General features: G+C 39.1%; 1 protein-coding gene across 1 annotated transcript in view; it reads left to right on the top strand.

Moving 5' to 3' along the window:
- The window catches only part of CDH13 (cadherin 13), a 567,998-nt gene extending 567,122 nt beyond the window's left edge, over positions 1-876 (top strand). Inside the window, exon 14 of the mRNA XM_058155303.1 lies at positions 6-876. Within this exon, the coding sequence (XP_058011286.1) occupies positions 6-13 (8 nt within the window). The 3' untranslated portion in view covers positions 14-876. The remainder of the gene's footprint in view (positions 1-5) is intronic.
- Positions 877-15,276: the final 14,400 nt, after the last annotated feature.

Raw genomic sequence — 15,276 nt, 5'->3', positions numbered from 1 at the left:
CCCAGGTCTGTAGGAACTCCTGGCATTTAAAGCTGGCTATAGCGTTTCGCCATGGTGACAAGCAAAGAGCGTACCATCCCAAAATGGAAGATCACCTATGACTTTTTCGACTCCGCCTTCTCCAGAGCCTCAGAATTGCTTCAAGAACGGGCCCGTCTTAGGTTTCAGCTCAGCGTCCTCCCAGCAACTGGATTGTATTCGACAAAGGTTGCTGCAGCCTCACTCCGGATACCTTCCTCCAGAGCACTGGACACAATGACCTCTTGTTGAAAAAAAGAGAGCAAAAAAAATAATAATAATCACCACCAACAACAACAGCAGCAGCAGCAACAACAATCACAAAATAGACACAATCAAAATTTGGTCTACTGGGAGCCAAATTACACGATGACTCTGTCTCCCCCCTTCCCACCTCTCTGTCAACTTGTTGCTATTGAACTGTTTTAAAACAATTGTCTGTGGGTTAGTATTTGTATATGTATGAGTGTATGTATATGTATATATATATATTTATAGAGAGAGAAGAGATATACCGATAGGATTAGCTTTTGTATGGCTTTCACATTAGGCTTGGGGGGTCAAATAGGGCAGAGGAACGTGGACGCAGGGTGGTGGGTGGCCACCGGGAGCTCTGCTCAGCATTTATGCTATGTGTTAAATAGTGTTTCTCAACCCAGTGTTTTCTCAACCGTGATAACTTTTAAGAGTTGTGGACTTCAGCTCCCAGAATTCCCCAACCGGCGCAGCTCTGAAAGCTACCATGGTTGAGAAACACTGGGGTAACCCAAAGGAAAGAGCATCCGACAAGAGGATTGTGTGATTCAATAGCATCACTTAAAAGAAAAAAAGTGAGAGAGAGAGAAAGAAAGATAGAGAGAAGGAGGGAGGGAGGGAGGGAGGGAGAGGGGGAAAGAGAAAGAGAGAGAGAGAGGGAGAGAGGGAGAGAGGGAGGGAGGGAGGGAGAGAGAGAGATCTCCCTGTGTAGGATGCCATCATTCCCTTTGATTTTCCATTTCATTTCCAAGGATTAGAGTCAAACGTACTGCCCAGCTTGATATGCTCAGCCAGTATGGGGGAAGATCTTCCACTGGGTGGCCAGCTATGAAGATGAACTTTTACAAGAGAATAAAAATGTTAAAATCCTGTTCTGCTCACCCTTTAGAGATTTCTTTTTCTTCTTCCTCTTCCTCCTCCCTAAATTAAACCTTCTTTTCCTTCTGTGTGTCTTCCTCCTCCTCCTCTCTAGATTAAATTTTCCCCTTCTCCCTTCTTTTTCTCCTCCTCAGATTAAACTTTCTTCTCTCCTTCTCTTTCTCTTCCTCCTCATCCTCACATTAAATCTTCTTCTTCTTCTTCTTCTTCTTCTTCTTCTTCTTCTTCTTCTTCTTCTTCTTCTTCTTCTTCTTCTTCTCCTCCTCCTCCTCCTCCTCCTCCTCCTCCTCCTCCTCCTCCTCCTCCTCCTCAGGGGCAGACATTTTGGTAGAAAGGGTTTTATTCTCTTTTATACTGATGGTTTCACTGGCTAGAACTGCTTTGTGTTAATTGCTGGGGCAACCTGTCAGTTTTTTAATCATTTCAGGATGGTTGAGAATGAGCTTGGGGGAGACACTTAAGCTATTTAAATGTTGACACTTGCTGAGAAACCAAATTTCCTTGAAAAACAGGGCCACAAATAATAAGTACCACCCCATCAATTCCTGACATTTCACCATCGTATTTAGAAGTGAAGTTCAACAGGGTAACAGCAGTAACTGCTAGATTACTTTGAAAGTCTATGCCTTAAGATATTCAAAGGACCAGCCTTACCCTGAAACCATAACAAAATAGAATTCCTGAGTCATCGTAGTACAGGTTGGTTGAAGGGAGAGAAGGGTTGGTGTAGGCAACTATTCCCAGGTTGACAGTCTCCTCCAGTTAGGGAAAAAAAGTATTGCCATTTTCTAGAGAACGGGAAAGCATCGTTCTCTGGGGATTTTTTTTTTTTCTAACGCTAAGATGGGAAGCTGCTGGCCTCTAATTGTTGCTGGACTCCAACAGCTTCAAGTCCAGCATGGGTGTCTGTAGGTGTGATCAAAAATGTCCACAATGGTATCGTCCAAGCTCTGTCCATGTGCCTCACGCATTAAACAATGGGGGGGGGGTGACTTGATAGTACCATCATCACAACTTCCGCTTGATCGTTTTGACCATATCTTGCAGATTCTCCTGAACAATGTGGTCAACACTTAGAAATCAGTAATAGTCACATTCTGATGGCATTTAAAGCAGGGGTCTCCAACCTTGGCCACTTTAAGACTTGTGGACTTCAACTTCCAGAATTCCTCAGCCAGCTTTGCAGGCTGAGGAATTCTGGGATCTGAAGTCCACAAGTCTTAAAGTGGCCAAGGTTGGAGACCCCTGATTTAAAGGACACTGCCATTCCCTTCCTTGTATTTTGTTGAGAACACCTCAAAGCTACCAATGAAAGAAAGCTATTCTCTTTTCTTGCATAAAATGATTTATTTTGGTAGGAAAAGCTAAAGAACTCATGATTATATTACCCAACTCCCATCAACTCAGTCCGTCATGAATTGGAGGCAGATTTTCAATGAGTGGTCTTTCAAATTTTTTTCTTCCTTTTTTAATTTTTTTTTTTAAAAAATCTATTTTTAATCGTCAGCCAGTTCTCTCTCGATGCCTACTGAAGCTAGCTCTCATTACTCAAGCACATCTAAACTGAAAAAAAAGTTATATAAATATATACATATAATTTGTTTTGAATATATTATATATACACACATACTCACACAAGTACACACAAAGATGCACACAAGCGCACAATGGGATTTATTTAAAAACTAACCAGAGCTTCTTTCTTTTTTTTCTTTTTGTTTTCAGTATATATGAAATAACCACACTTGTTTGCAAAAAAAGAACAAAGCGAAAACAAAACAGGAACAAAGGGTGTTCATTATGTATGAAATGGAAGCCTTTTTTAAAAAATATATATATAATTATATATATATATATATATATTATTTGGTGAGCATGTAAGGTAATGGAAAACCTCTCTAATTGTATAATCAGAACGATCATCTTGTTAATAAATTGTAAATGATCCACTCAGCTCACAACAATTTTTTTTAACGACCAAGGAAAAAAATAGCAAAGAGTAATAAGCGATAGACTGTGGCTTTTAATAGAACATGGCAGTAACTAGGGATAAGGTAAGTGTCTTAGACTCTTTTAATAAAGTTGCTTATTTAAAGTCTGAATTGCAGAGCTTTCTTATGTAATACAATGTTTTATAGCTCTTAATTTGGGTTGGGTTTGGATGGAACATGCAAATTATCTTGTATATCTAAACATTTATTTCTATGTCATGCCTCTCTTTCCACAGATCCCACCCCCTCTTCATCACCAACTCATTAAAAACTCTCTTTTTATTCTTTTAATAATGTTGCAGTAGATAGGAAATGCTTCGGGGGTGTAAGATGCCTAGTTTTAACTTCCTGGTTGTACCATGAATCTTCAGCGCAACAGCTGGTGGGGAGCTATTCGCTCCTCAGAAGTTGATGGATTACAATTCTCCCAAATCCTCAGCATTTGTCCTTGAGCTGCTGAGGCCTCTAGTTCTGCAAACATCTGGCTGGTTTTGGTTTCCTCAGGCCGACCTCATGAGAAGCACCCTCTTTGATGATAGTGCAGTTTGTTTTGTCATCTTAGGACTTCAACTCAGGAAGTCACCCAACAGCTGCTTCAGCCTACAGGCAGAATTCTGCACAATGAAGTGACTTGTGCAGTGGGTCAAAGGAGCCTGTTCATTTCTCCACCAACGCACGAAGGAGAAATTGCAACCTGGGAAGAAAACATTGCACGTAGCCGACGTCTTTACAGAAGCACCCCAACTGCTAAACATCTGGGAGACATGGCAAACGCTGGTAGCCCTCCTTTTGAATCTTCGTACAGAAAAAAAATGAACAGATGGTTTGCCTTGGTCTCTTTACTATAATCCAATCCACATCAAGGAGACCTGCGTTCATCAACATGAGTCATCTTGAATCATCTGCCTGTCATTTTCTCAAGCTATATTACGTGATCTACATAGCTTGATTCCAAACTGGAGTGGAATAAATTATTGCTTCTTCAGCTCACTGTGTCCTAGTCTTGGACACTCAGATCTTGGAGAAGGTCACTTATCATCTACCCTTGTCAAAGGCAAAGTTGAAGAAGACTTTAAGAGTAGGAATAACAGTTTTCTATGGCAAACACACACACACACACACACACACATTCAAACTCATTTTTCCCCCAGATAACAATACATTCACAGATTCTTGCAATGGCAGAAAAATGAAGCAAGGCCATCATAATTGTTTTTATTTATACGGCAACATTGATTAAATCAGATTTTTTTAAATAAAAAATAGCACCTTATCCCCTTTAAATTAGCTCTTTGAATGTTCTGCTATTTCATTCCCCAGCAATCAAGATATGTTTGCAAAACGTTTAGAGAAAAGAATAAAAATTAATCATTTTCACTTTTGAGCAGATAATAAGAACAGCTAATAAATCATTTTATCTCTAAAGCAAGGGAGTTTTTTTTTTTAAAAAAAAGACACAATATAATTACTATTGTTAATCAGAAAAAAATTGATGCTGGGGAAAATTTATCATTTGCTGCAATTGTCATCAGCAGAAGAGGAGGGAAAAAAATGGATTTTGGGAAAGACATGCTCTATTTCTGCGCCTTTCATCTCGTTCACTGTTTAACAAAGTCAACCCATAACAATGTCATCTGAACTTTCCCATTATATCCCACAAGATTCTAGGGACTCTCAAAACCATATTTAGCTAAAAGATCTATTAAACTCTTCTTTGAACATTCAAATTAATCAGGGACAATTAGAAGGACTGGATATTAAAAAAAAAATGATAACAATGTTGAACGAGAGTGATGGGGGAAGAGTGAATGACTTGTTCTATCTAGGTCATTCTTCTTTTTTAGATTATTTCATTTAAAATGTATCCCTCCAATTTTTCCTTATGTGTTCTGTCAGAAATAGGTTGGGAAGGGAAACCCTATGCTCACAACCCAGAGGTTTAACAAGAATAAGGTTACCAAGTCCTAAGCGTGGAATGGCAGAATTGAAAGAGGTCACATGGAATGTCTAACCTTGGCAACTTTAAAGCTTGTGGACTTCAACTCCCAGTATGGCTGTCTGGGGAATTCTGGGAGTTGAAGTTCACAGGTCTTAAAGTTGCCAAGGTTGGACACCTCCAGATTTAATCCAACCTCAAATTCTCTCTTCATTCATTCTCCTCCTTGAAAAATTGTGGAGAGATGGAGAACTCACCACGTTCCACAACTCTTTTACTGCTCTATGGATCTTCCCATCAGAAAAAAAATGATGTTTTCCTTGTGTTTAAATAGAATCTCCATAGCTACAATTTATACTGCAGGATCCCATCTGAGTTGGTCACTGGGACCAAAGTTTTATTCTTCCTAGTTTTTGGGCTCATGCTAGAACCCATCCTCAGGGAACTTCTGTCTCATCAGAATACATGGATTAGGCTGTTCTACACATTGTATTTATATGGAGCCTGGTTGTGCATAACTTTTAGTTATAACCATTTATACTCCTGCTGGTCGTTGCTTCTGTGGAAGATTAAACCTGCTCAGATCCATAGAATAGAATAGAACAGAATAGAATAGAATAGAATAGAATAGAATAGAATAGAATAGAATAGAATAGAATAGAATAGAATAGAATTTTATTGGCCAAGTGTGATTGGACACACAAGGAATTTGTCTTGGTGCATATGCTCTCAGTGTACATAAAAGAAAAGATACGTTCATCAAAGTACAACATTTACAACACAATTGATGATCAATATATCAATATAAATCATAAGGATTGCCAGCAACAAGTTATAGTCATACAGTCATAAGTGGAAAGAGATTGGTGATGGGAACTATGAGAAGATTAATAGTAGTGCAGATTCAGTAAATAGTTTGACAGTGTTGATGGAATTATTTGTTTAGCAGAATAGAATAGAATAGAATAGAATAGAATAGAATAGAATAGAATAGAATAGAATAGAATAGAATAGAATAGAATAGAATTTTATTGGCCAAGTGTGATTGGACACACAAGGAATTTGTCTTGGTGCATATGCTCTCAGTGTACATAAAAGAAAAGATAAGTTCATCAAGGTACAACATTTACAACACAATTGATGATCAATATATCAATATAAATCATAAGGATTGCCAGCAACAAGTTATAGTCATACAGTCATAAGTGGAAAGAGATTGGTGATGGGAACTATGAAACGATTAATAGTAGTGCAGATTCAGTAAATAGTCTGACAGTGTTGAGGGAATTATTTGTTTAGCAGAGTGATGGCCTTCGGGAAAAAACTGTTCTTGTGTCTAGTTGTTCTGGTGTGCAGTGCTCTATAGCGTCGTTTTGAGGGTAGGAGTTGAAACAGTTTATGTCCAGGATGCGAGGGATCTGTAAATATTTTCACAGCCCTCTTCTTGATTCGTGCAGTATACAGGTCCTCAATGGAAGGCAGGTTGGTAGCAATTATTTTTTCTGCAGTTCTAATTATCCTTTAATTTATTAGATTATATTATTTATTATTATAATTTATTTAAATTTATTATAATTTATTTATTATTTATTTATTATAATTTATTAAATTATAATTTATTATATAATTTATTATTATAATTTAATTTATTATTTTTAAATTATTAGATTTGCTACCTGAGCACAAAAACAAGGCAAATCCTTAGGAATCTGCAAAGCATACTTAGTAACATATGAACAAAGGCCTTGAGCTGCCATACCCATCCATCCAGGAATATTCTAGACTTTGACATTTTATGGGCCATTTCTAGGGGTGATATGCTCCTGGCTCAGACCGGATCACCCGATCCCGTAGCAATGGCGACAGGTGATTCAGAAAACCGGTAGCAAAAATCCCTGCCGCCCCACCAATGCCCAGCTGAGCCGCGCGATCATCAGAGGTTTTTTTTTTTTTAACTTTTAAAAGCATTTTTTCTTCGGCTGAAAAAAAAATGCTTTTAAAAGTAAAGAAAAAAGCCTCTGATGATCGCATGGCTCAGCTGGGATCGTCAGAGCCTTTTAAAAGCATTTTTTCTACAACCTCTTTGGCCGAACAGGTTGTAAATAAAATGCTTTTAAAAGTTAAAAAAAAAAGTTGGCCACGCCCACCCAGTCACATTACCCCACAATCATCAAGCCACACCCACAGAACCGGTAGTAACAAATTTTACATTTCACCACTGGCCATTTCCCTGGACACTCCTGAAAAAGCTGAAGTTTCTTGGGTATGTACTAGATGCTCATAAATCAGAGTAGAGGAAGAGAATGTATGTTTTCATCCAACAGAGGTATGGTTTTCTACAGCATTAGAAGATGACTATTGCTACGAATTCATCATCTTATTATTGGAGCACTGGCTTTTTTTGGACACAGAAGATTTTGAACTCCACCTGTCACCATTCCTAAAGCTAGTCTCAGAAACTGCAGCTCCAGAAGAACTTCTAGTTGATGTGAACAATATGCAAAGCCATAAATCTGCGGTCTGACTTAACCGCAACCTTCGCAACCTTTCTTGTTGGCTTCTTAGAGATAATGAACACAGCTAACAAGATAGCATGGTACTCCAGTTTAACCCCATTTGTTTTTGAAAAACTTTAGGACTTTTGAAATTCTCACTTTTCAGCTTAACTCGCCCACTTAGAAGAATATCAAAAATAGCCTAAAGAGCTTCCGTTCTTTTGTACAAGATATATGCAACACATATCTCAGTATTATTAAAGCCCTTCCTACATATTTATATGCAGTACCTTCACAAGAGGTCAAATATGGTCTGTTTCAAAGTGGGAGGTTGGAACAGAATATTTGAGACTCTTCCAGTAAACTAATTCCAAAGCCAGAGTCTGTTTTAACCTCGGAGTCAGAACAAGGCATGTTTTCTAAAATGCTTTGCACACTCTTAACTCTTTGCATGCTCTTAAAAGGGCTGGGGCATGAATCCAAATTCCTGAATGCTAAAGTCCATTTTTGGAAGAACAATTTCCAAAATCTGAATTGGGGAATCTCCTTGCCCACTTGGTGGTCCCAAACATTCAAACTCAACGTTAGCCAGCATGATAGATTTTGCATGTGTATAACATAATCCCAAGATATAAATGCAGACTTAAACAAAGCCAACATTTCAGGAACAAGTTGGAATGAACAGTTGACGTCTGTGAATTATGAGCCGATACATCACTAGCAGAAAAATGTGAAATGGTAATCCAAATTAATGAAAAGAAACTGCATTGATTGATTGACTGATTGATTGATTTTATTAATCAAATTGGTACTCTGGGCCTCCTATATCTCATGTTGCATTTGTATCGCAGTTGGCTTTCTTCCAATCCAAAGTGATTTAGTTCGAAGGCATCTGCAATTGTTTAATGTATTTACGGACTCCTTTTTTAATTGTGTGAATGTGAGAGAGCAGGCTGCCCAGAAAGCATGTGTGATGCTTTCTTCTCTTAAAGTCCTCTTGTCAGCATCTTCTTGTCAGGCGAAGTTACTATAAAAATTGTGCTGTGGGTGGGGAGAGAGAAGAGGGCAGGAGGTGTGTGTTTGTGTACGGAAGGTTTTTCACTAGCAGTACACAGAAGAAGTTGTAGTTGGATAGTAATAATAGGAGTAAGCAGTGGGGAAGAGTGGGGAAGAGTGAGGTAATAATGTGTAAATATGGAGGTGCTTGGGTGCGTTATTTAGGAGCCTATATTAGAATAGAATAGAATAGAATAGAATAGAATAGAATAGAATAGAATAGAATAGAATAGAATAGAATAGAATAGAATAGAATCTTTTTTTATTGGCCAAGTGTGATTGGACACACAAGGAATTTGTCTTGGTGCATATGTTTTCAGTGTACATAAAAGAAAAGATACCTTCATCAAGGTACAACACAACACTTAATGATAGTCATAGGGTAAAAATAAGCAATCAGGAAACAATCAATATCAATATAAATCGTAAGGATACAAGCACCAAAGTTACAGTCATACAGTCCTAAGTGGAAGGAGATGGGTGATGGGAACGATGAGAAGATTAATAGTAGTGCAGATTTAGTAAATAGTTTGACAGTGTTGAGGGAATTATTTGTTTAGCAGAGTGATGGCGTTTGGGAAAAAACTGTTCTTGTGTCTAGGTGTGCAGTGCTCTGTAGCGTCATTTTGAGGGGAGGAGTTGAAACAGTTTATGTCCAGGATGCGAGGGGTCTGTAAATATTTTCACAGCCCTCTTTTTGCAGTATACAGGTCCTCAATGGAAGGCAGGTTGGTAGCCATTGTTTTTTCTGCAGTTCTAATGATCCTCTGAAGTCTGTGTCTGTCTTGTTGGGTTGCAGAACCAAACCAGACAGTTCTAGAGGTGCAGATGACAGACTCAATAATTCCTCTGTAGAACTGGATCAGCAGCTTCTTGGGCAGTTTGAGCTTTCTGAGTTGGTGCAGAAAGAACATTCTTTGTTGTGCTTTTCTGATAACATTTTTGATGTTAGCTGTCCATTTTAGATCTTGTGATATGATAGAACCTAGAAATTTGAAGGTTTCTACTGCTGATACTGTGCTGTCTAGTATTGTGAGAGGTGGAAGTATGGAAAGGTTTCTCCTAAAGTCTACCACCATTTCTACGGTTTTGAGTGTGTTCAGTTCCAGATTGTTCTGGATTATTATAGATTCTTTTGTGTCTTGAGCCCACCAAATTGGTGTAGCTAAAGAGAACCGATGACAGTGAGCGTGACACAAAGTACTAGAAAGTACAGGAATAATTCAAAAACTTACAACTTCAGGAAACACTCTTTTAGGAATTAATTTCATGGGATGATGTCTGGAAGGGGACAATACAAGTAGTCTTCAACCAAAGACCATAATTGAGCCCAAAATTTCAGTTGCTCAGTGAGATATTTGTTACGCGAGTTATGCCCCATTTTACGACTCTTCTTGCCACGTTTGTTAAGCGAATCACTGCTGTTCTTACATTAGTAACATGCTTGTTAAGTGAATCTGTTTTCCCCGTTGATTTTGCTTGTCAGAAGGTCACAAGAGGGGATCACATGACCACCACCCCGGGATACTGCAGTCGTCATGAACCAGTTGCCAAACATCCAAATTTTGATCATGTCATCGTGGGGATGCTGCAGCAGTCATAAATGTGTGAAAAACGGTCATAAGTCGCGTTTCTCAGTGCCATTGTAACTCTGAATGGTCCCTAAATAAACTGTTGTAAGTTGAAGACAACCTGTGGCTTCCGTTGTCCACTTTATTCATGCCAGGTATAATTTTGTATACTTCAATCACATCCCCTCTCATTCTCTCTACGCTAAAAGATTCCAAATATCACAACCTTTCCTCTTTGGGAAATTGCTCCAGCCCCTTCTGCATTCTCCTCTAAATCTTCTTTAGCTCCACTAAAATCCTTTTTTGTTCAGCAACCAGAACATCGCACAATATTCCAGATGTGTCTGCGCCATTGATTTATATAAGAGCGCTATGATATCGGCATCTCTATTTTCAATACCATGTTTATTATCTCTGACATGCTGTTGGTCCTTTTTTTTTTTTTTTACAGTTGATGCACACTGAGTCAATACACAACCATCCACAAGCCTATAAATCCAGCCGTCTTGAAATCAATTTGGGCTGCAGATACGGGTCAACATTCAAGCAACCGAAAGTTGACTTGTCAGCTAGTTACAGATCTGCAGTCTGATTTCAAGATATATCCATAGATAGGATATGTTGCTCCCGGCAATATATAATGTCATGCAACTTGAATTTCTAATTATTATTATTTTTCCTCAGGCCCCTCAAGATCTATGGAGATTCTCAGTCATCCAGGTCACGGTTGTCCCAAAGGCACTTTTTCAAGAGGCAACTGGATTTTCTGGTTTTTCTTTGAAGACGTTTCACTTCTCATCCAAGAAGCTTCTTCAGCTCTGAGTATATGGTGGGGAATGGAAGGATTTTTACTCCTTGCAGACAGTTGGTCATTTGCATTCTTTTAGAGAGTCGTTAAGGCCACTTGGAGGTTTATCTGTGACCTCAGGGATCACCTGAGTAAATGGTTGTGGAGCCTTCTTGGAAATGCTGGAAGAAGTGTGTTGTAGACTGGAGACAGATTATGTCATATCCCTCCCCCTCTGAAGACAAATTCCTTGTGTGTCCAATCACACTTGGCCAATAAAGAATTCTATTCTATTCTATTCTTGTTCTGTTGAGAAAGGGCTGTTCAATTTTGAGAGGGCTGTTCAACAGAGTGGGAGGATACGCCATTATCTATCTCCAGCCTACAACACAGTCCTTTCAGCAGTTCCAAGAAGGCTTTACACCCATTTGCACCAGTCAGGTGACCCTTAGACACAGACAAACCTCCAAGTGGCCTCAACGACTCTCTAAAAAGACTGCAACCAACCAGCTGTCTGCAAGGAATATAAATCCTTCTATTGCCCAGTATATACTCAGAGCTGAAGAAGCTTCTTGAATGAGAAGTGAAACATCTTCAAAGAAAAACCAGGAAGTCCAGTTGCCTCCTGAAAATGCACCTTTGGGACAACCATGGCCTGGAGGACTGAAAATCTCTACAGACTTTTAGCTATACAATTTGGGATGAACACTCTTTGAATGGTGTGGGAGTAGGAATGGATTTCCAGAGGGGAAAAATTGCAGATGACAGGAACCAATTTCGCCACGCAGGTGACCTTGAGGACACAGATAAACCTCCAAGTGGCCTCAACGATTCTCTAAAAGAATGCAAATGACCAGCTATAAATCCTTCTATCTAATCAGAACTGAAGAAGCTTCTTGGATGAGAAGCAAAACATCTTCCAAGAAAAAACAAGAAAATCTAGTTGCCTCTTGAAAAAGCATCTTTGGGACTAGTACCTGAAGGGTTGAGCTCCTGGCTTCCTCGAGAAGCATTTTCAGCTAACATTAAACACGAACACGGTTCCTGCTGTTACAGTACGAGGGGTTTTTCTCTCTGTGTGTCAAAAGCTGGAGGAAAATCAACATTTTCCTCCTTTCCTTCTTGTAGAGCCTCACTAATTAGGGCAAAGGAAGAGTCTCCATATCTAGATCAGTTCACATTACGCCAAACCTCTGTTTTATTATTTAGACCCTCCGGAGAGTTTAGTAGCTGCTGCTACAGGTCTTATTGCAGTAGGAAATTTTGCTATTAGCGAGCTGGTATGGCAGATTACAAGAAGAAGCCTTGCCAATCTATGCCGGCATCTCTCACGGTTCCCCTTTTTTTTTTTCCCCTCCTCTTTAGGCCCTAAAAAGGGCAATGAATTTTTAAAAAGCCAAATGTAGCGAGGAATCAAAGCTTGGCATTTCATGATAGATGTTCTGCAGAGGGTTTTGTTGTTGTTGTTATTTTTGTTTTTTGCCCCAAAAAACTTATTTTGGAATGCGAGATGTAATTTCTTGCTGTCAGTCAGCTTCAAATCTCAGGCGCCTCGTAAACATGGCAGAAGCCACAATAAGCGTCGCACATAAATAAGTAAATAAGCTGTATTTAAATGTCGCCCTTGCTGCTTTGCCCGAAGTAGCAAGCAGAAAAGGGGTTTGAAATATGCACAAGAGAATCGGGCGTAAGAAAGCGAACCCGGACAGAAATGAGAAGAGTTTTTAAGAGAGCTCTTTGATAGAATCAAAACTTTCTGCAGACAAAGGATAACGCAAGAAAAATTGATCTCGCACCACCTGACTCCTGGAGGGGAAGTAAATCATATTTGTTCAGTACTACATCTATCGACATGCTGTATTTGTCTAAATAACCAGGGTTTTTTTTTTCTTTCCAAAAATAATTTATATTGAAAATGGGAGAACCTCTTAGATTTGCTGAGAACATACCCTGTTTCCCCTAAAATAAGACACCCCCTGATAATAAGCCCAATTGGGCTTTTGAGTGCATGACAATAAGGCCAAACGCTTATTTAAGAGTTCAAAAAAATATAATATAATATATAATATTTTCAGGGAAACACAGTATGTACTGTATATGTTTATGCACTATATATGTATATATGTATTGTATACGCATATGTATATGTATATATTTATGTACTGTCTATGTACTGTATACATATATGCACTGTATATATATATATATATATATAGGTCTATATATAGGTATATATATATATAGGTCTTTGGTTATTCGGGTTTTCTCCCACGTAAAATTGGAAGTGTCTTGGCGACGTTCCGACGAAGTCTCATTCGTCATCTTCAGGCTTCGGTTTCGTGCTTCTGGGAGCAATGTGTGACTGCAGCTGTTTCTTCCTTTTTAACTGCTAGTGGGGGTTTGAACTGATTGGGTGGGAGCTTGGCTGTGCTCTGATTGGATGGGGTTTTTTTGTGCTCTGATTGGCTGGGGGTGTGTCCTGTTTGGGTGGGGGCTTGGTTGTGCTCAGATTAGTCTGAGTTGCAGGGGGATTTGAGCTGGTGAGCTGCATTGCTGTTGTTTGGCTTCGTGTTCGTGGTCGTGCTACATCTTTGCTTCTGGGAGCAAAGAAGCACGAAGCTGAAGCCTGAAGATGACGAATGAGACTTCGTCGAAACGTCACCAAGACACTTCCAATTTTACGCAGGAGAAAACCCGAATAACCAAACACCTACATACAAACACCCGCGAAAACCTCAGAAAACTATATATGTGTGTGTGTGTGTGTGTGTGTGTGTGTGTGTATGTACTAATATATGCATATGTATATATGTACTGTATATGCAAATGTATATCTATATTTTTGTGTATTTATATGTATATGCACTGTATTATATATGTACTATATATGCATATGTATATTTACTATATATGTACTGTATATCCTTGTGTATATGTGGGCAAAGGAAGAAGGCATCAGAGAAGGAGGAAAAGGTACTGCAACTGCAATCTTGGCACTAGAAAGCACCTTAAATGCCAGTTCAGTGCCGAAGAGCCACTGTTGTTTTAATTAAAATATCACTGGCGACGTTTGTCAACTGATGAAAAGCATTTCCCCACAACAAGCAATGCGGTGATCTAGCCATTAATGACAGCCTAAGCTTTCAACTTCCTAATCACATCCAGGGCTCCCTTAGTTACATTTTAATAGCAGACATCTCATGGAACAATTCCATAACATAAAGTTTGATTAAGGTGGCAATTAAAACGGAATGGATCTGATGCATCCTCTCCTTGGCATTACAAGGATGTGTAAAATATGCACCTTTGTCTCCTCTGTCAAGGCTCCAGCCCTTATTGGGAAAATATTTGAGAACAATCATCATTTCTCACCAAAATAAACCCTTAATATGGAGCACAAGCAGGGGTGGGTAAGCACAGAGAACTACCCTGAATGTGGTTATTCCATTTTCCACAGAAGAGTGACTTTTACATTAGTGTTTGCTATTAGCCTGTTTCGTGTCACTCCATCATGCTACCTTTCAGTCAAAACCTTACATTTGTCAGCGCAGATGGAAAGTTAGTTTAAATTAATTGAGACCACGCTGTGCACAGCTTGGGGTACCCAGAACAGGCAAAGAAAAAATGGCAGAGACATCATTCCCGTTTTTCCCAGCTACCTATAAATTCAAGATGAACAACCTCTTAAAAAAGCGACCGGGGAGATTATCTCTCACTACAATCGTCGCTTCCTTTTTGACTTCTATTTTAAAACACACACACATACACACACAAGTCTACTTTTGACAAGAGGTGGCAGTCGTGATTAAATTGGTTGGATGCACATCATTTGAAAAGATGAGTGGTCCTAATAGGAAAACACGCCATGTACTGCTCTGCTTGGGAGGATGGCTTGAGATTCGCTTTTCCTTCGACGGAGTTCAGCTCACTACCGAGCTATTCCCCGAAGAATTTGATTGCCAATTTATTTTCTCCTCTTTCGTTGAGAAGAGAAGGCTAAACCCCTGAGCAAAAATGAATGTGTCACTCATAACCTCTTGCTTTTCAGAGCCATTCGTTCTACATAACCTTTTGGGCACTCATTTCAATTAGCATCCATGCAAAGTCTCTACATTAAATCACTCAGGGATCAGTCAAGTGAATGCTGTCCATTGCTCAGGATTTTTTGTGGTTTGTGTGTGTGTGTGTGTGTGTGCGTGTTTTTGAGTTCTGTCAGTCTATTTTCTGAATCCTTTTACAACTGCTATGCACTCAAAGAATGATTGCTATTTTCCACCTGGGTTGGGAT

The sequence above is a fragment of the Ahaetulla prasina genome, chromosome 12 (genome assembly GCF_028640845.1).
Source record: "Ahaetulla prasina isolate Xishuangbanna chromosome 12, ASM2864084v1, whole genome shotgun sequence".
NCBI lineage: Eukaryota > Metazoa > Chordata > Lepidosauria > Squamata > Colubridae > Ahaetulla > Ahaetulla prasina.
Note: the sequence above shows the minus strand (reverse complement) of the source record. Positions and strands in the feature narration are given on the sequence as shown.